At 41.9% G+C, this 20,322-nt stretch overlaps 1 protein-coding gene across 2 annotated transcripts in view; it reads left to right on the top strand.

The window, feature by feature from the left end:
* Window positions 1-20,322, top strand: part of ITGA6 (integrin subunit alpha 6) — a 127,087-nt gene that overhangs the window by 86,327 nt on the left and 20,438 nt on the right. For both annotated transcript variants that reach the window (XM_073633888.1, XM_073633889.1), the window contains exons 15-21: window positions 2,572-2,761; window positions 5,397-5,480; window positions 9,848-9,927; window positions 10,104-10,181; window positions 10,433-10,535; window positions 13,652-13,825; window positions 17,616-17,717. In XM_073633888.1, coding sequence (XP_073489989.1) covers window positions 2,572-2,761; window positions 5,397-5,480; window positions 9,848-9,927; window positions 10,104-10,181; window positions 10,433-10,535; window positions 13,652-13,825; window positions 17,616-17,717 — 811 coding nt within the window. The remainder of the gene's footprint in view (window positions 1-2,571; window positions 2,762-5,396; window positions 5,481-9,847; window positions 9,928-10,103; window positions 10,182-10,432; window positions 10,536-13,651; window positions 13,826-17,615; window positions 17,718-20,322) is intronic.

Raw genomic sequence — 20,322 nt, 5'->3', positions numbered from 1 at the left:
TAACTAAACATATTTTAAATTAGGAGCTGAACTTCAGACAGATATACTGTAAATGCTTTTAATATTTAACGCAATTGGGGTTGAAACTATCATTAATGCCTGCATTTTCTTGATGTCAGCCACTGACACTTATTGCGAAGCAGAGCTCAGACTGGGAGCAGTAGGAGCAACACCAGTCAGGCTCCTCTGCATACAAATGTGCTGACAGGAGGAGAAAGCAGAGTGAGCAATGTGATTTATCAATGTGTTGCTGCTCCTAAATTACCCAATCAGCAGGCTGTAGGCAGGGAGGTGACATCACTGTATTCCTTAGTTTTAACAAATAACTTAGTGGCGTCGCCCTACTGACTATGCTTTTTGGTAAAGGTGTATGAATCACAAAAGTAGATGGACAGAATTACAAATCCTTTGGCGTAGAAGACACTTCTTTTGGTAAATTGGGTCCTGTAACACACTTCTACCCAAAAGTGGAAGCTCCGCTTATCTGCTTTCTCACCCCCTCCGGTGCCACATTTGGCACCTTGGTGGGGGGGAACCAGTACCTGTTTTTGACAGGTACCCATCCCCACTTCCGAGGAGACCTGGCTGCGGCGCGATGCGGCGAGGTCCCCCGGAAGTTCGGCCCCCCTCCTCCTTCCCCCGCCACCGGGCCATTCACAAAGCGCAGCGTTCTTCGGGCATGTGCAGTATGGAAGCGGCTGTGAAGCCGCAAGGCTTCACTGTCGGTTTCCCTTACAGGCAATGGCGGCGGCAGCAACCGAGAGCCGATAGAAACATTGGCTGGGGTGCCGACATCGCTGGATTCCAGGACAGGTAAGTGTCCTAATATTAAAAGTCAGCAGCTATAGTATTTGTAGCTGCTGACTTTTAATTTTTTTGTGGGGGGCCGGACCTCCTCCTTAAAGCGGACCTTCAGTCATTTTTTTCAACTTACCATCTATTAAATCTTCTGCCCCTGTTGTTTTAACTTTGGATAGTAAAAGATTTTTTTTCTGCTAGTAAATACCTTATACAGCCCACTTCCTGTTTCTTGTCTGGTCATTAGCCTAGGCTTATGACATCATGCACAGCTCCCTCTCTCTCACTCTCATGAGAGTTTGCCAGGAAGGGAGGAGGGATGAGTCATAAGAGGGCCAATGAGAGCTGCAGAGCTGGAGGTGTGCCTCTGTGTAAATCCAGGAAGTGAACAGGCAGCAGCTTCAGCTGCCCACAGTTAAAATGGCTGCAGCCAGACTCAGTGGAGGGAGAATTCTGCAGCATATTTGGCAAGTACAGAATCACAGTATATATAAAATAATATGCAAAGTGGTTGGAGGGAAGCTTCAGAATGACAAAGATGTTTTTATTACAATACACTGGTCCACTGATCTCTACCTTCTGGAAAAATAATGCGATGAAACTTTGTGAAAGCACAGAGCAACTGGTTCTACTTAAATGTATTGCTTAATATCTCCCAAGCAACGATATTGTAGACATGAAAATGCACCTTTAATGCAGGTTTAGCAGAATTTATAAATGCAGCATTAGTATTATTAGAAAATCAGCAATGCTATTGGGGTTAGAACTCACCACTGCTTTATAAATGGAGCTATAAGGCCTCGTTTGCATTAGTGGTTGGGGGCATTAAAATTATGTGGTTGAGCTGTGGTATTGCTACACCCCCCCAACCACTTCCCCTTTAGTTGGAAAGACAGTGGAGGGGGGTGTACATATGCCACAGCTGCATTGCTTTGCATCGTGGTACAGCAAACATTATCCCTGCTGTCATTTTCAGAGGGCAGCACTGCCCCCTCTATACAAAAATAATATAAAACAATATAAAAATATATATATAAAATAATACAAAATAAATAATATACAGGCAATCCCCGAGTTACAAATGGGTTAGGGACTGCCTGTTTGTTCTCAATTCGGATTTGTTCGTAAGTCGGAAGCGCATGCGCAGAACGGCAGAGACGTCGTTTTCCAATGTTCTGTCAAGTAGCCGCGCATGCGCAGACGTCGTCTTCCGATATTTTCCGCGGTTTTACGATGTTTTCCGATGTGCCTGCCGTCAAAAAGTGGCCGCACATGCGCAGAACTTCACGCCGCCTCCCGTTCGTAAGTAGGAGTCGTTCGCAAGTCGGAGGTTTGTAACTCCTGTACAATGTATCATGAAAAACGTATTTTCTTTTATTAAATGTATCATGGGAAGTAATATTTTGCTGGCCATCATGTGTAAAAATCTGGACTGGTATGTTGTATCGTTTTTCAAAAATGAATTTTGCTCAAGCACACCACACATGTGACTGCATGTGTGACCTCAGAATGACATTGTGTCATGCATTTTAAAAATGTGTGATTGTCAGTGAGAATGTAAACCAACTCTGTGTATAAGGGCCCCCCAGAATCTGAAGTGCCCCAGGCCCCCCCCCCCCCCCCCCCAAGGTCTATATCTGGCTCTGAATACAGCGCCTCCTCGACACCTCTCCTATACTTACTAAAGAGCGATCCAGATGTGAATGCGGACCACTGTTCAGAAATCAACGCTTGTGTAAACTAGCCCTGACTTACTGTTTTCTGATATCACAGGGAGAATGGGGTTCCAGTGTTGGCTCTTCAGGACCAGAAACATATTGCTCTGGAAATTACAGTAACAAACAAGCCATCAGATCCTAACAATCCCACGGCAGATGGAGATGATGCCCATGAAGCCAGGCTTATCGTAGATATGCCAAGCACTCTGTCTTTCTCTTCAGTCAGTTTCCCCACAAACCAGCAGGTAAGTAACAAGCACTACTGGAAAGTCATTTAAAGGTGATCTCCAGGCATGACCCAAATGTAGCCCCAAACCTTCCCCATCAAAGAATATCCCAGTATTATTTATTTATTTATTTATTTAATTTTACTTTGTTCCTATAATGAGAAACCATTTTATTACCCCCTCTGACCTTCCCCGTCAAAAAATGTCCCAGTATTATTATTTTTATTTTTTTAATTTTACTTTGTTCCTATAATGAGAAACCATTTTATTACCCCCTCTGACCTTCCCCGTCAAAGAATGTCCCAGAATTATTTTTATTTTTTTTTTATTTTACTTTACTTTGTTCCTATAATGAGAAACAATTTTATTACCACCTCTGATGTCACCCCAGGACAGAAAATTGTTGCAGTGGCAGCTGCTGGGAGGAGGGATCAGCAGGGTGCCTTAGATCCGTTCCCATTGATATAGACAAGCCCCCAGAACTATATCTCCCAGTAGCTTTTTCCCTACACACACTTTGAGAACAAGCTGGGAAAGAAGTATGCATTTGGAGAGGGGCTGGAAAAAAAAGAAGATCTGTCTATCTTCAGAGAGGGGATATGATTTCAATATACAAATACCATACTGGTGACCCCACAATAGGGATAAAACTTTTTTGCGGAAGGGAGTTTAATAAGACTCGTGGCCACTCATTAAAATTAGAAGAAAAGAGGTTTAAACTTAAACTACGAAGAGGGTTCTTTACTGTAAGAGCAGCAAGGATGTGGAATTCCCTTCCACAGGCGGTGGTCTTAGCGGGGAGCATTGATAGCTTCAAGAAACTATTAGATAAGCACCTGAATGACCACAACATACAGGGATATACAATGTAATACTGACATATAATCACACACATAGGTTGAATTTGATGGACTTGTGTCTTTTTTCGACCTCACCTACTATGTAACTATGTCTAACAATGGCAGACAGAGCTGATAACACTGCTTGGGTTTTCAGCACAGCAAGGGCAGCGTTGTCAGCAGACAAAAGAAAGTTTGAAGTTCACTGGATTTGTTTTGGTTCAGTAGGTGTTTTTCTTTACTTGCAGAATTTTTAAAGGAATAAAACTTGGTGTAAAGTACATATATTGCAGTGAAGTTTTTGCCCATACATATACTTGAAGTGTGACCATAGCCAGTTTTATATGAGAAATTAGTTGGAAAAAAGGACTTATTAAAAATGAATATATTCCTTGTTAATGAATGTCCAACAACCAAAAAACGCTTGAGTTTGAGTACCAGAAGAGAAGAAAAAATGTGACACTCCACCAGTGATAAAATCATGAAAAATCATAAGACCACCCAGTGCCTATAGGCACAAATAGGGTCGTTACGTGAGTGACATGCAATCCATGCAATAAAGTGAATAATCTCCTTTTGGAGAACTAGTGCATAAACCTTACAAAAAAGCCGCTTACCAGATGTTAAAACAAATGAGCATATAACTATCCACCGGATGATAAATGGAAAGGGATATCCAAAGTGCAGCAAACCACATAAAAATCCTGCTTACCAGATAGCAAACTCTATATAAGCAGACTGACACAACCACAGAAACGGCTTCCTGGCATGAGGCGGCGTGGATCCATCATAACCTCCATATCTCAGGCTCCGCAGTAAACATATTATAAAGAATAGTGGCAATAGTGTGATACCGTTTCAAACTAATTTATTTTAAAAGAAATAACACTTAGACGAAGCATAAAAAACACTGCCGGCCGGCATTCAAACAAACTCCCGTCCTCAATGGGGCGACGTGGTGACGTCAGCACGTACCTCCCAGACGCGTTTCGTCATAGGGTGACGTTTTCAATGGGGAACGGGCAGCGTGCTGAACCACCACTTTATATACATGCACCAAGCCTCGCTTTGAGTCCCGCTACGAGAATCTCAAAGCGCCATCTTGGATGTGGCACAACCAATATACATTCTCTAGGAGAAGGGAAAGGACTATGGTAACTCCATAAAGAGTATTTAATAACTCACAGGCCTGTGAACACTTCTCCTATTTAAATAGATAGGATCCCTCCAATACCCTTTTTTTAGGGATTGATAGATGCAAACCCCATTGGCGTGGGAGTTCCATGGTGCGTGAAATTTCCAAATTGGAGATGTCCTGGATCCATAGGATTCAAACTTATACGCCCTATGGACTAAATATCGATGTAGATGTTAATGCTTTCATTGATAATTCCTGAATATCTTGTTGGACATTCATTCACAAGGAACATATTCATTTTTAATAAGTCCTTTTTTCCAACTAATTTTTTGTATTATGTCTTTAATGCGTGGCTTTTTTCATTTTTATTTTGTTATTGGTGTGCCCCACTTATAGCCGCAGCTTCACTTACTGATTTCTAGCGCAGTTTTTTCTTTTTTCTAGTTTTATATGAGAACTTTCACGCTTGTGATCTCCTCCCATGTCTGATGGGATCAGAGTTTTTCCCATGAGCGTCCCTCCAGAGTTAACTGCGATTGTAAGCTCATTTGGGAATTTGCATGCTGTGAGGTTCAACTGTAAAATCAACATGAAAAGCTCTCCTGTGACCTTGTCCTTTTTTCTGTTCTGCGGTCAAAGATCTTTAATACTATTCTTTACATTTATTACAATACAGGAAAAACAGGTTTTGTGCGTACCGAGTGTAAACAGAACAACAGTGGAGTGCGACCTTGCAAACCCTTTCAAAAGAAACGCCAACGTATGTGATCATTTTTGTTTTTTTCGTCATGCACTTGTATTATTATTGCAGTTATAATTATTGTAATATTGCGCTTATTAGTTTTACTATTATTTGTTTACTATTTTTTACTTTTATTTATAAAATATATATGTAAAAACTTAATGTATATAGCAATAACATTTCTAAGATGTTTAAGCTTAAAGCGGTATTAAACCCAAAAGCACCCAATTACTATATTGCAGCTTACCAATTCTTAGATGTGGTGCCTGCATTCATTTTTATTTTGAGGACTTATTTCTTTTATTTTCACCTGGTGATCTAGCCAGTAAGCCAGTAACAAATTGTTATGCAAATGTAGCAGTTAGAGGGCTGAGACAAACTATTTGCTACTGACAGAAGTGCTTACAATGCAAAAAGCACACACAGAAGGGCGCAAACGCTTAGCGTATTACCACCATAACCATTTATTGAATGTCAAAAAAAATATCATACTCACAAACAAGAATATAAAACAGGTATATTGGACGTTAGCTATGAATAAGCACCACAACAGGGTGTGAAATGCGTTAGCTATTTTTCCTGTTTTTCCCTTTACATGAAGTGCCTGCATTTGGATTTTACTTCTTCATATCAATAAAGATGCCTTCTATGGTGTGTGGCCGTCCAGGATCCGTCCAGGATCCTTTTCTTTCCTCATATTGAACGTCAACTCCAGCCGTGAGAGATATCTTCCACTTTAATGGTTGGGAGGCTTACGCGTTTCGGGGGACAAACCGCCTTCCTCAGAGCTGATCAGATTTTATTTATTTATGTAAAACCTTTATCACAAAAGAAAAAAAAACAGTTGCTTTAACTGCTTTAGAAGTATTAGCTGAAGTTTGGCTTTAAGTTGTTAGTGTATCTGCTAGTGCACCAGTAACACTCCCCTTCCCCTAGCTGACAATGCTGCTCTCCAAAGGTGTCTCTGTGCACTGTAATACAGGAGGTGTGTGACTGGTCAGATCACCTGGTGAAAACACAGAGGGAGAAAAGACTAAAACATGAAAACAAATGCAGCCACTGCATCCAATGATTGGTTAGCTGCAATATATTACATTTTTGGGTTACCGCTTTAAAGTTGAACTCAGGGAGCAAAACTTTCATTAAAATATATTCCTCAATAACCACAAAGGATATAAATGTGGAGTTCTGTACTTTCTGAGCAAGCAAAAGTAAAACGAAGTCGAGAAAGTCAGGCAACTCGTTTTTTTCTGAATGGGAGGTCAGTAATGGCAGCCTCAATGTTTCTCTTAAAGCGGAACTATACTCACCTCCCCTCCAGCATTATGATGTCCATGGGCTCCCTCACTGATGACATGTTTGCCCGATCTTCTGTAGGGTTTGGGATCTTTGGGCATTTAGATTAGGTTGTGCCCAGATGACGTAGATGACGTAAATGACGTAGCTCCCGCATATATACAGGAGTTCATTCATCCCTGCATATGCTGAAACTGTACACTGAGTTGCTTATGTACTCACTGTACATTGTCAGGAAGATAGCAAACATTCAGGTAAGAATTCATAATTCTTTATTGCAAGGGACATAGTGGTAGAGATTTACTAAAACTGGACCACTCAGAATCTATTGCAGCGGTGCATGGTAGCCAATCAGCTTCTAACGTCAGCTTGTTCAATTAAGCTTTGACAATAAAACCTGGAAGCTGATTGGTTCCTGTGCAGAGCTGCACCACATTTTGCACTCGCCAGTTTTGGTAAATATCCCCTAGTATGTCAATCCTGCAGTTAAAAGTCTGTCAATCCATACACTTTGGGTTTGATTTACTAAAAGTGGAAAGTGAAATATCTGGCGCAGCTGTGTATGGTAGCCAATCAGCTTCTAACTTCAGTTTGTTCAGGCTGGGTTCACACTTGGTTTAACCGCATCCAATTCGCATGACAGGAGAGTGTGATGGCTCTCAAAGGAGGCGATTCACACACCTCCGGGGTGACCGTGGTCTGCATTGGAAAAGTGTGTCTTTGGCTCCGTTTCAGGTGTGAATTCAGGCAAAAATTTGGACCCGATTCACACCTGAAACAGAGAACAGGGATGTACCGGACCCCTTGCTGCGACGCAGCTAGCGTGAACCCGGCCTGAAGAAAATATTGCCTTCTTGTCCACCCAAATCTAATATTCCAGAAATTTGGAAGATGTTTGATAGGTTACACCATCTCTCTATTTGTTAGGGAGTTGGTAAGTTCCTGGGACTGCACACCAGCTTTGGACATTATTAGGAGAACCCACTCTCTTCTTTGTATTTTTTTAAAATTTTATATCATAGAGAAAGAAACAGGAAGAGCTGGAACACACAAAATTGGGCATTATTTAAAAGTTCCAGGTTAACAGGAATGGAGATGGGAATTATGGCATGGAGATCTTGTTGTTGTAGTATCCAGGTTATCTACCAAGAAGCCAGTTGACTCATCCCACCAGGCTAGCTAAAAATCAGTTTTAGGTGTAATACAGGTGAACGTACCCTTTAAGGTGGTTGTAAACTCTTACATAAACCCAATAAAGTCACTAGACTATTGGCACGTACACACGACCGTTTTTTCCGTCAGAATAAGCTTCGAAGGTTACTCCGACGGAATTCCATTCAAGCAGTCTTGCCTACACATGGTCAACCCAAAGTCCGACCGTCCAGAAAGCGGTGACGTACAGCACGTACGACGGGACAAGATAGAGGATGTTCAATAGCCAGTAGCCAATAGCTTCCGTCTCGTACTTGCTTCAGAGCATGCGTTGTTTTTGGTCCGTCAGAACAGCATACAGACGATTGGTTTTCCCGATAGGAATTGGTTCCATTGGAAATATTTAGAACATGTTCTATTTCTAGGTCCATCAGAATTTTCGAAAAAGAAAAGTCCGATGAGGCACACACACGATCGGAATATATGATGAAAAGCTGTCTGACTTTTTCTGTCTGACATTCCGTTCGGGTGTACGCGGCTTTAGGAGACCTGAGTGGAGGGAAGGGACACCACCCCCTCTACACAATCATAGGGAAACATGCACACCCGAGGCTGTCAATCACAGACTGGGTGCTGGAGCTCTCCTTGCCTCCCTGATACTTCTCAATCCCTAAGGCTGCGGTAACACCGGGTACAATTTAAAGTAGTGCAATTTAAAGCCCAACTTCAACCACTACTTCAGCACTACTTCTGTGGGATTTGTAACAATTTGATACGACTTCAGTGAGAGGGGCTGTCCATGTCACATGGAGGAACAGAGATGTTATCAACAAAAGTTTAACTAGCAAAGGGCTAATATTTAAACTTCTTTCAGGCTCAAGTAGTGCTGATAAGGACACAGGCACAGTTTGCAGCACAATTTAGATTATAGTCTATGGCAGTGAAATTGTGCGGAAGTCCTGAAAAAGTACTGCATGAACTACTTCTCAAATCACATCACACTACGTAAAATCGTATTAAGACACTGCCATAGAAATACATTAGATGCTACTTCAGGTATGATTTGTAAATCGTATGTCGTATCGGAAGTCGTACGGATGTGACTGGGGGCTAAGGCTCTATTCAAACTAATGCGTTTTTTGATGTATTTTGCATTTTGCAGAAATGCATGGGAATTTTTTAACATGGGTTCCTATGTTCACATCAATGCATTTTTGTACCTCTGCGTTTTTGGAAAGGGTCGGGGACTTTTTTTCATGCAAAATGCAGCATTTTGCATGTAATAGAATTCAATGGACCCGCATCCAAAACGCAAGTACCGCGTTTTACCGCGTTTTTGCCACGTTTTGCGTTTTTTTTCTTTCTTTTTTTTACACTGTATACAGTATAAAAAAAACACTATAAAAAAGAAAAACGCAAAACCTCGCTGAGCCGGAGGATGACAAGTCCGTCTCTGCACACTGTGCAGAAACAGACCTGTCAGATCTCCGTTCTATATGGGGAAACGGACCGCCTGTCCATTTTTATCCGATCCACCAGGTGGATGGAAAATAGGGTTTCCATCCGCCTGGATTTAGCGGAGTGGATCGGGGCGGATCGGATGTCAGAGGACATGTCCCTGCTGACTCACGTCGCTCCATAGAGATGTATGGACCAACCGTTCAGGTCTGCCTGATAAAACTGACAGGCGGATCTGAACGGTCCGCACGTGTGAAAGGGACCTTATGGAGAAACCAGACTGCAGACAGAAAACACACTCAGTGCTTTGGATGGAGACAAGTACACAATATGGAGGGATATGCTTTGTTCATTTTTCATGTCAAAGGTGTACAACAACTTTAAGAGTAAGAAAAAGGTAAAAAAATGTAATTTCAAAGTGAACTATTGCCGCATAAAAACAAGCTGCTAATTAAAAATATGTCTCTGCTTTCTTCCAGGTAACATTTTATCTTGTTATGAGTACAAATGAAATAACAGTTGACACCAAGGAACTTCAGATTCCACTCAAGTTGGAAACGTATGTGTTTTTTCTTTACTGATATACTAAAGGTTTTGGTGATTGGGTGATTGGGTTATCGCTCCAGCAGCTGTCCGTTCCCAGCTGCGGTATTGGACAATGTGGCGCGCAATTTGAAAAATAAGTATTTAACAATTCCTTACATTTGTAAGAACTTTTTCTTTTTGCTTTTGCAGGACAAGCTCTCAGCCTGACCTGGGCCCCGTAGTTGCTAAAGCCCGGGTGGTTGTTGAGCTTCTGCTGTCAGTATCAGGGTAAGTTATCTTACAAGTAAAGTTTAGCAAAACTCTGTTCCTTCTCTTACAATTGCAAATAAATGTAAATTTAGTTTTGCAAGCAGTCTGTTCCAAAGGCAATGAACCTTCCAGAAAAATAAATCAAGCCGCTGATTTCAAATCAAAACCAAATGAACTTGATGGACTTGATGGTCTTTCTTCAACCGGACTATTGTATGTAACTGTCAAAGTACCTTACTCACTCTAATAGGTTTTCTTTCTTTCATAAGGGTTGCCGATCCCTCTCAGGTGTACTTTGGAGGAAGTGTGGTTGGAGAAAGTGGCATGAAAACAGAGGACGATATTGGAAGTTTGGTGAACTTTGATTTCAGAGTGAGTATTGTGATTTGTTTATGTGAACGAATGCCTTGTTTTATTTATTATTCTGGAGCGCCCTCTGCTGATCAAAATATGTAATGCCACATACAATCATTTCTTCAGTTCACTGTGAATTTACTTGAGCAGAGGACAGATAGAGAAATCCCCAAGGGAACCTGTCCTGAAACAGATATTAGGACTGCCATTGCTGACATATTTCTAAAATGCCAGTTGCCTGGCTGTCCTTGATTTAAATCCTTTCTAACAAAGCATGGGAGAAGCAAAAACCACAGTGCCCGATTAGAGCACATGTTCTTGGGTCAGTTATTTAGAAAGCTCTAGGGCCAGTTTACACCATAGGAACGCAGTCCAGATGCATTTCTCCGTGTGCGTTTTTTTTCCCCCTCTTTTTTCTTCGTCTTAAATGGGGACATGTGTGGTCCGGTGCATTTTGTGTGCCTTTATTTGTGTTTCAGTGCATTTTTGATGCATTTTACAGCATTCCACTACAGTTCAGTGCAGAAAAAATGCAGCAAGTTCTACTTTTTTTCTGGAACTGGAATGCACTGGTGTGAATTATGCCATTGGAAACCATATAACCTATTATCCATGTGTTTCTGAAGCAGGAAAAAAACGTACTGGACTGCATGTGGTGTGAACCAGGCCTTAGTCCTGATTCACACCTATGCATTTTTAGTGCTTTTTGCATTTTGTAGCTTTGCACTACAGAACGTGTTCCATAGGAAACCATGTTAAATGGACTGTAGTGCAAATCCGCGCAAAGCAAAAAAGCACTAAAAATGCATACGTTTTTTTCCTGCTTCAGAAACACATGGATAGTAGGTTATATGGTTTCCAATGGCATAAGGCTGGATTCACACCTATGCATTTTTAGTGCTTTTTGCATTTTGCAGATTTGCACTACAGTCTATTTAACATGGTTTCCTATGGAACATGTTCTGTAGTGCAAATCTGCAAAATGCAAAAAGCACTAAAACTGCATAGATGTGAATCCAGCCTTATTCAGTGTTTGCCAACAGCACCGCTCACACACAAAGAAAGATGCAAAGTAACATTGTTACTTTTGTATGTATTCTGTTCATTCATTTGCAGATCAAAGGAATGAACTTCAATCTGCAGACCATGTCAGTTAAAACAACCACCTGCTTTTTTTTTTTAATAAAATATTCTTCAGTTTAACCTCTCCATTCCATCATTCTCAGTTCAATTATTAAATAATAACACATCTACCGTGATAAACATATGAAGATGAACACAGTAAATAGTGGTGCTAATAGAAATTAGCATAGACATAAACATCACCCAGTCACTAAGTGAATGAAGTTTCAAAAAGTACATAAAGTCCTCAATTATATCAAACATAAAATGTTTAATGAGGTTAATCGTGAAAGGATAATCCTGCTTAAAGGCTTTTCCATCACACCACGTGAAGGTTGTGACACCGCTCCCTTATAGGTGTCAACTCACCAGAGATATTTGCCTCCCACTCTCATGCTTGGCAAATAAGGCTTCAACCCATTAAGGGTTAAAGGATATTCACATTGATCTCTGATCTTCAGTGGTAATCTCACAGGCAATCCATATTTGCAAAAAACAAAAATACTCCAATAGTGCAGTAACGTGTGACCAAAAATGTATTAGAAACAAATGAAAAACCTTTAAGCATTGCACTCACATTATGCACAGTATAACAACGCATGTTTTGTAACATCTCATGCACCGGCACTATACTGGCATATCGCGGTCACGGCAGACCCAGCGTGTCATAAGCAGTGTACAGGGGCGTAACTAGAAATAGCAGGGCCCCATAGCAAAATGTTGTATGGGGCCCCCCTGCAAACAGCGCCCCCCCCCCCCCCACAGCTGCCCTAGTGTCAATGCAGCGTGACCTGTGCCACATACAGCGTGACCTGTGCCCAATGCAGCGTGACCTGTGCCCAATACAGCGTGACCTGTGCCCAATACAGCGTGACCTGTGCCCCATACAGCGTGACCTGTGCCCCATACAGCGTGACCTGTGCCCAATACAGCCCGGTCTGCCTGTGCCCCATACAGCCCCACCTATGCAGAGGAAGAGGTAAGCCACCCGGATCAGCAGAGAGCGGGATTGCCCGCTGTAATAGTTTTCATTTGAATTTCCTGTCTTTCCGGGGCTCATCGTCACATAGCCCCACCTCATGGCCCAACGCCTTTGATGACGTCACATGTGCCGCATTGGATCGGCGTTCTGTCTATCAAAGGCGCCGGGCCAAAAGGTGGAGCTATGTGACGTGAGCCCCGGGAACACTGGAAGTTCTAATGAAAGCTCTTACATCGGGCAATTCAGCTCTCTGCTGATACGGACAGCTCGCCTCTTCCTTTCCTCTCTCTTCCACTGGCTGGGAGACTGTGCCGGCAGTGCTCTTATCCTCACTGGGCCCCACTCGGCTGTGGGCCCCATAGCGCCCGCATGGGTCGCTATGGTGGTAGTTACGCCCCTGGCAGTGTATCACCCAAACCTTCAAACATTGCACTCACATTATGCACAGTATAACAACGCATGTATTGTAACATCTCCTGCAGCGGTACTTTACTGGCATAGCGCGGTCAATGGCGGGTCCAACGTGTGATAAGCAGTGTATCACCCAAACTGAAATCGACTCCGCCGGAACGCACCTCCGGTATTGCGTATTGTGTCACTCCTGGTTGCCATACAGCCACTTCCCGAGGTTTTTTCGTCATTACAACTTCATTCTGGGATTGGCTGTACGCCACAGAAACCTTCCCCATATACGCCGTACAGCCAATCCCAGGATGAAGTCGTTATGACAACGTTCGATATCGTGTGTGTCTTGCTGCGGGAAAATGCAGTCTGCCCTGCATATTATTGCAGTGCCTATTCAGCCTATTAATTTTGAATGGACTGTTTAATACAGCACATAGCAAGGAAAATGTTGCAGTGCACAGCTCTGTGGTGAATGGGCTTTAAGGGCAAGGGAAAACCACTGCACTCTCCCGATATTATGTTTTATACTAGGTGCCTGTGTGTGTGTGTGTGTGTGTGGGGGGGGGGGCATCCACAGGATTGACTGTGGTACAACTCTTACGTTTTCTTTCTTTTTTAATTGCAGATCACTAATTTTGGACGGCCCCTGAAAGCTCTTGGTGCAGCATTTTTAGACATTTACTGGCCAAAAGAGATCATGAATGGAAAATGGCTGCTTTACATTGTAAAAATAGACTCCCAAGGCTTGGAGCCTATGTCTTGTCAACCTAAGGGGGAAATTAACAAACTTAATTTGCTGGTAGGTGACTTCCAACATTGTGAGGCATTAAAGGGTCTGTAGACTGTAAAGCGATGTATAACATGTTTGCTGTGCAAATGTGTCAATTATTTGCACAGATGCAGCGAATCTTCACCGAAGATTGGCTATAGTGGAATTCTGTAAAATTAACTAATCTTACCCCCTTCTAACACCTACTGTATACTAACTAACCTGTGTAAAATAGATATGTATACTTACCTAATCTCAGGCCGGCCCGGTCACATAATCTTCCATATGTCAGCCAGCACCGGCTACAAGGAAAACGAAATAGGACAAATTAACGTCCTTTTTCGCTTCTTAATATTGACATTAAACTTTTAGCTAAAATACTTGCGACTCTCTTGAATCAAGTAATAGGCAAACTTGTTCATGGAGATCAAGATGGGTTTATCCCCTCGCACCAAGCAAGTGACAATAATCATAGAGCTTCTTTACTCACCCATGTTGCTAAATCCAGACGTCTACCTGCGTGTTTTTTATCGCTCAATATAAGAAATGCATTTGACAGTCTCTTGGTCATACTTACAATATATTCTTCAAAAATGGGGGTTTGGACCGTATTTTTTTGAAGTGGATTTCATCCTTATACGACAAGCCGAATGCATTTATCAAATATGCTGGTTTTAAATCAGACGCTTTCCCTATTGGAAGAGGCACCCGTCAAGGATGTCCTCTCTCCCCCCTCCTATTTGCACTCCTCATTGAACCCTTGGCCCATTTAATTAGATCTGATCCAAACATAAATGGTATTGAATTAGATGGATGTCATCATAATGTATGTATTTTTGCAGATGACATCATGTCATCTCCCCATATCACAGCACCTAATCTCCTCTCTGTCCGAAGCTGTTTTGCACACATTTCAGGTTTAACAGCTAACTATCAAAAATCAACTGCACTCAACATTTCCTTGCCTCCTTCAGACCTTTAGCTTGCTAAGAATTCACTTCCCTTCTCTTGGACACCTCATAGACTTCCATACGTAGTAATACAACTCACTCCTAAGATAACAGACTTATAATAAGCCAACTTCCCTCCATTACTAAAACAGGTTACTGAATTATCGCAATGGTCCTCTATCCCTCTATCCTGGATAGGCAAAATTAATGTAATTAAGATGGCTATATTGCCCAAGTTTTTTTATATCTTTTTCAAGTCTTGCCCATCCCAGTTCCATCTAATTTTTTACGGCTTATACAGCACATAATTATCTCCTTTTTCTGGATTAAAACGAAGCCTTGAACCTCCAAATCCACTCTCTGTCTCCGACAATGCTGCAGAGGTTTAGGTCTCCTAAATATTTCTGCTTACTATCATGCTGCACACCTTGCACATTTACAAAAATACCATGCAATCAAAGAAATTTCTTTATGGGTAACAATTGAGTCTATTGACTCTGACCCTATTTTATTATCTAACATGTTATGGTTAAGACCAACTGATTGTACTTTTATTGGCAATCCTATCACAAAACATTCTTTATCCATCTGGGACAGATTCAAAACTTCTCTTGGCCTTCAATCTCCTCATTTACCACTCCTTTCTTTTGTTAAAAATCCCGCTTTTTACCCTGCCTGGATTACTCCTAATTCTTTCAAAGCATGGAATACAGCTAATTTATCCCGTTTATATAATTTGGTATCTGCCTCCTCCATACATTCTTTTCCTACTTTGTGTGATACATTTGGACTTCCTCAGACGGAACTGAATTTTTTCAAACCTTATCTCAATTCCAACTCCCAACTATCACAGATGTTGTGTTTTAAACGCATATGTATTTATGACCCTCATGCTAGAGGACTTGTTTTGTTTCTCTATAAGCAAATTTTAGCTAGTACTAACACTGGTCCCCCTCATATGTCTCCAAAAGGGAACTAGACCTTAATCGCTCATTTAATGCTACTGAATTGTCTGGCATATGGTCCGCCACTAAGTCTGCTTCTTCTAATGTTGTTGCTGTGAAAACTAACTTTAAGGCGCTAACCCGTTGGTATTTGGTCCCCGCTAGAATATCGAAATATGCTGCTTCTGATTACTCTGGAGCTTGTTTTTCATGACTGTTTAGAGTCTGGCACTCAACTTTATATTTGGTGGGATTGCCCAAAAAATCTGCACGGCAGTTTTTGACTTAGCCTCCAAAATCTTTGATACACCTATACAGCTCAATCCTGCTACAGCCCTATTAAACCTGAAACCTGATGGGATCACACAGAATCAATTTCACCTTCTTTTACAGCTCCAAACAGCCACAAAGCAAACCATTGCTAAGGCATGGAAAACTCAATATTTAATTCTAGCTGAAACCATACACAGAACTAATAAAGCTCTTATTCATGCTAAAATTGGAGCAATCGAAAGAGATCGAATTGGTAAATTTGAGAAACTCTGACTTCCTTCGGTTAAGCATTGTTTACCTCCAGACTTTGATATCACACTATTATTGCCTTGGTAATTTTACTTTATTTGCCTTGACTATACTTTCTATCCATTTGGGACCGCATCACCACTTGTAAACCCCCCTCCTCATTCCCTTCTCCCCTATTTTCTACCCTCTTCTCTCTATCTACTCCTATTTTTTGTTTTCTGCCTTTCTTTTAATATTGTGTGGTACTTATAAACACATTATCTTTTCTGTTTTTAATATATACCTATTTGATTGATCTCCTTATTGCTGCTCTTGCAAGATGAACCAATAATCACTAGCTTACTTTTTCCTTCTGATGGAATTTTTTAATGCTTTCGATGTAATACTTTGGTTAATAATTGATTTATTCGTTGCTCTACTCGTTACATTTTTACATTATTATCTACTCATCCTACTCATCCTATTCATAAATCGATATCTTTAGCTTTATTGCTATTTGAATATTGTACCACCATCCTTGTATGTACTCAATTTGTCAATCTTTGTTATATTTAAAAAATAATAAACAAATTTGACGAGAAAAAAGTAAAGGGCCATACACACAGGCTGAATATTGGGTGGTATCGGACAGTTCAATAGAAAGCAGCTGACATTCGACCCGTGTGTACGACAGACGGTCCGACAGAAGCCAGCCGAACGTCCGGCTTCTGTCAAAGGGGCATGACCAAAAAAGATCTGCCGACCCCCCTGTCAGAACACAATAGCTCAGCGGGGGGGGAGCTGTACTAAAATTGGACAGTTAGTATAGGATCTCCTCCCAAGCTCTTCAGTTGTTTTTTGTTTAGCCCGCTGGGTTGAACGAAAAGACAAATAGTGTGTACTAGTTTTTAGGGCTCTTTCACACGGGTGATCCGATCAGCAGGCGTGCCTGATCGGATGGTGCATGTTTTCCTATGGACAGGCGGGCGTAAATGGTTCTGTGTCCATTTATACCCTCCTACCTCCAATTCGATCTGGTCTGCAAAAAAAATAAAAAATATGTAGGGGGATCCGTTCCCCCCTGTTTAGGCGGATTGGATTGGAGGGCAGTCGAGTGTAAATGGACAGCCAGTCCGTTTACACCTAAATGCCCAAAGAGTAGAGCGGGCTGTGTCCATGTTGACTCTGCATATTAAGAGAGGACACGGGTATGTCATCCGCCCACTCTTCTCTGCTCAGAAGGGGATCAGCGGACAGATCCCCCTGCTGAGCAAAGCAGATTCTGCACCGTGTGAAAGGGGCCTGAAGGTGAAGATTTGTTTGACACATTCATACAGTAAATGTTTCTATACATAGACCCCTAATGTGATGATAGCAAGGGGCAGCCATGTCATTGAGGTTCATGCTATGTTTCATTTCTGACAGGAATCTGGAAAAGGTCGAAAGAGGCGGGAGATCGGAGAAAGGCAGCCTAAAGAGGATAAGAAATCATTTTCCTTGTTCTCTGACAGGAAATACATGACACTGGTAAGGTGTCCCAGTCTACGCTTATTAAAGTTATTAAAATGTATTTGTCTGAACCAGCAACCTGCATGTCCCACAATAGGCATGATATATCCAGCTTAATGGGGGCAGGATTGTGCATATCATGCTAGATTTTTCTGAGGAAAAGCTTTAGTAACACAACCCTGTTATTCAAGTTATATATTTATGAATACTGTATATAGAACTTATGTCACTGGTGATCAACCTACTTACTATGGGGGCTTAAGTGCAGATCCCTTACATCACCAAAGGGCCGCACATAATATTCATTGAATGTAATGCTCCAGTAAGCTGTATAAGACTCTCAACTGGAGATGGTCAAAAACAGCAAACATTTTACAGAAGTTGGTGGAGACTGGGGCACATGGTTCACAAGTCATAAATTGTAGAAATATTTAATGAGACTTTCCCACTGCTTTTACTGTACAAATCATTTAATTGATTTCGGTTGTGAAAGCATTGACTTGTCCTATAAAAAGGCAATGCTTTCACATTTGTGCTCCATAAGAAAAATACTTAACATTTCTCTTCGCAAGATCCGTTATAACAAAAAAAAAAAAAACAGATATTGTGAGAAAATAAGAAAAGTCTAACTGTTCTTAAAAATGTTCCCTCCCCTTCCTCCTACCTACCCTCCTGTATAAAAAAGATCTGTGTACTTACCTATTTTTAATTCACCCTGGTCTGGTTACATGATCCTGCAGCTCCAGCTCCCCAGTGTCAGTGAGCAGCTGCGGCAGGGCTGGGCCAGGGGAGCCTATGGGCAACGGCACGACCTGTGCCCACTGTGTCCACCGGACACAGCGGAACACTGATCACTGTACCAGGCCACTGTGGGCAGCCCTGGTACCACGTGATTGCTGTAGCCATTTAGCAATCACATGGACAGTAGTAAACAAGACACATTTTCCTGGCATCATTGTTTGCTACTGTGTATCTCTGTGATCATCCACAGACATCACATGTTACAAGGCCATTCACAGAAGCCCTGTACCATGTGATAGCTGTGACCAATTACAGCTATCACGGTATCTCTCAATGGCTGCAGAAATGCAGGCGGCAGAGAGTGAGAAATTATTGCTTTTACAGCCATCATCAAAAAGCAATCACAGTGTAAAAAAAAAATCCTGATCACCCTACCCCCCAAGAGTAGTACAGTGTCACTGTGGTGAGAGTGACAGTATGTAAAAAAATGTAAAAATGTTTTTTGAAAAACTATACTTTTTTCCTTTTTAACTCACTGTCACTAGTCAGTGTCCCTAATCCCCGCCACCCACTCATTGTGTCCCTAATCACTGCCACATTGGTTACAGTGTCCCTGATCAACGTCACACCAGTTGCGGTGTCTGTGATTACCAGCACACTGATTATGGTGTCCGTGATCACCGGCACACCAGGTATGATGTCCGTGATCACCGGCACACCAGTTACGGTGTCCGTGATCACCGGCACACCAGTTACGGTGTCCGTGATCTCCTTCACACCAGTTACAGTGTCCGTGATCACTGGCACACCAGTTACGGTGTTCATAATCACCATCACATTAGTAACAGTGTCCATGATCACCACCACACCAGTTAGAGTTTGTGATCACCACCACACCAATCCCAGTGTCCCTGATCGTCGCCACACCACTCATATTTTCCCTAATCACTGCCACCCACTCACAGTGTCACTAATCACCACCGCACCACTCACAATGTCCTTGATCACCACCATGCAAGTCACATTGTCCTTGATCACTGCCACACGAGTCATATTATCCCTGATTACTGCCACACCAATCATATTGTCTCGGATCACCACCCCACCAGTCAGTATCCCTGATCACTGCCATACCAGTCAGTATCCCTGATCACTGCCACACCAGTCCCAGTGTACGTGACCAGTGCCACACCATTCATATTGTCCCTGATAACCGCCATAGGGGTTAAAGTGTTCCTGATCACCAACACACCAGTTATATACTTCCTTTCTTCAGGCTCCTGTACTTCTTGGCCAGTGAACATGGCACCCCCTGGGGGCATCCACGTACCAGTAGGCTAGGCTTGCCTGGCTTCTAGGAATTGGGGCTGCTATAGGTGATGCTACACTAAGCTATATTCCCTAATCATTCATATAGAGGCGACTGTTACAGTACATTGGTTTTGACACAATTGGTTAATTTGTGTGATTCACCAGATAAAATGTCTGGTAAATAATCAATGAAGACACTGAAAAAGCCTTACACATGTGGTATCATCATACTCAGGTGGAATAGTATAAAGTGTTTTGGGTCTAATTCTAAGTATGTCCATGTTGTGTGTGAGAAATATCTTAATAAATTGCCAACTTTGTGTAAAACAATTATTTTTATTTTCTTTCCACATTTTCCAAAAACTTGTGGCAAAAAATGACATTTTCAAAAGACTCACTATAGCTTTCAGAAAATACCTTGGAGTGTTTGCTTTCCAAAATGGGGTGTTTCCATTGTTCTGGTGCTCCAGGGCCTCAAAAACCGTGATAGGTAGTCGGGAAATGAGATGTGTAATTTATTCCCCTGGAAGGCCTGAAGGTGCTTCTTGGATTTTGGGCCCCTCTATGTATC

Source organism: Aquarana catesbeiana, linkage group LG06 (assembly GCF_042186555.1).
Source record: "Aquarana catesbeiana isolate 2022-GZ linkage group LG06, ASM4218655v1, whole genome shotgun sequence".
Lineage (NCBI taxonomy): Eukaryota > Metazoa > Chordata > Amphibia > Anura > Ranidae > Aquarana > Aquarana catesbeiana.
This window is presented reverse-complemented; position numbering and strand designations above follow the sequence as displayed.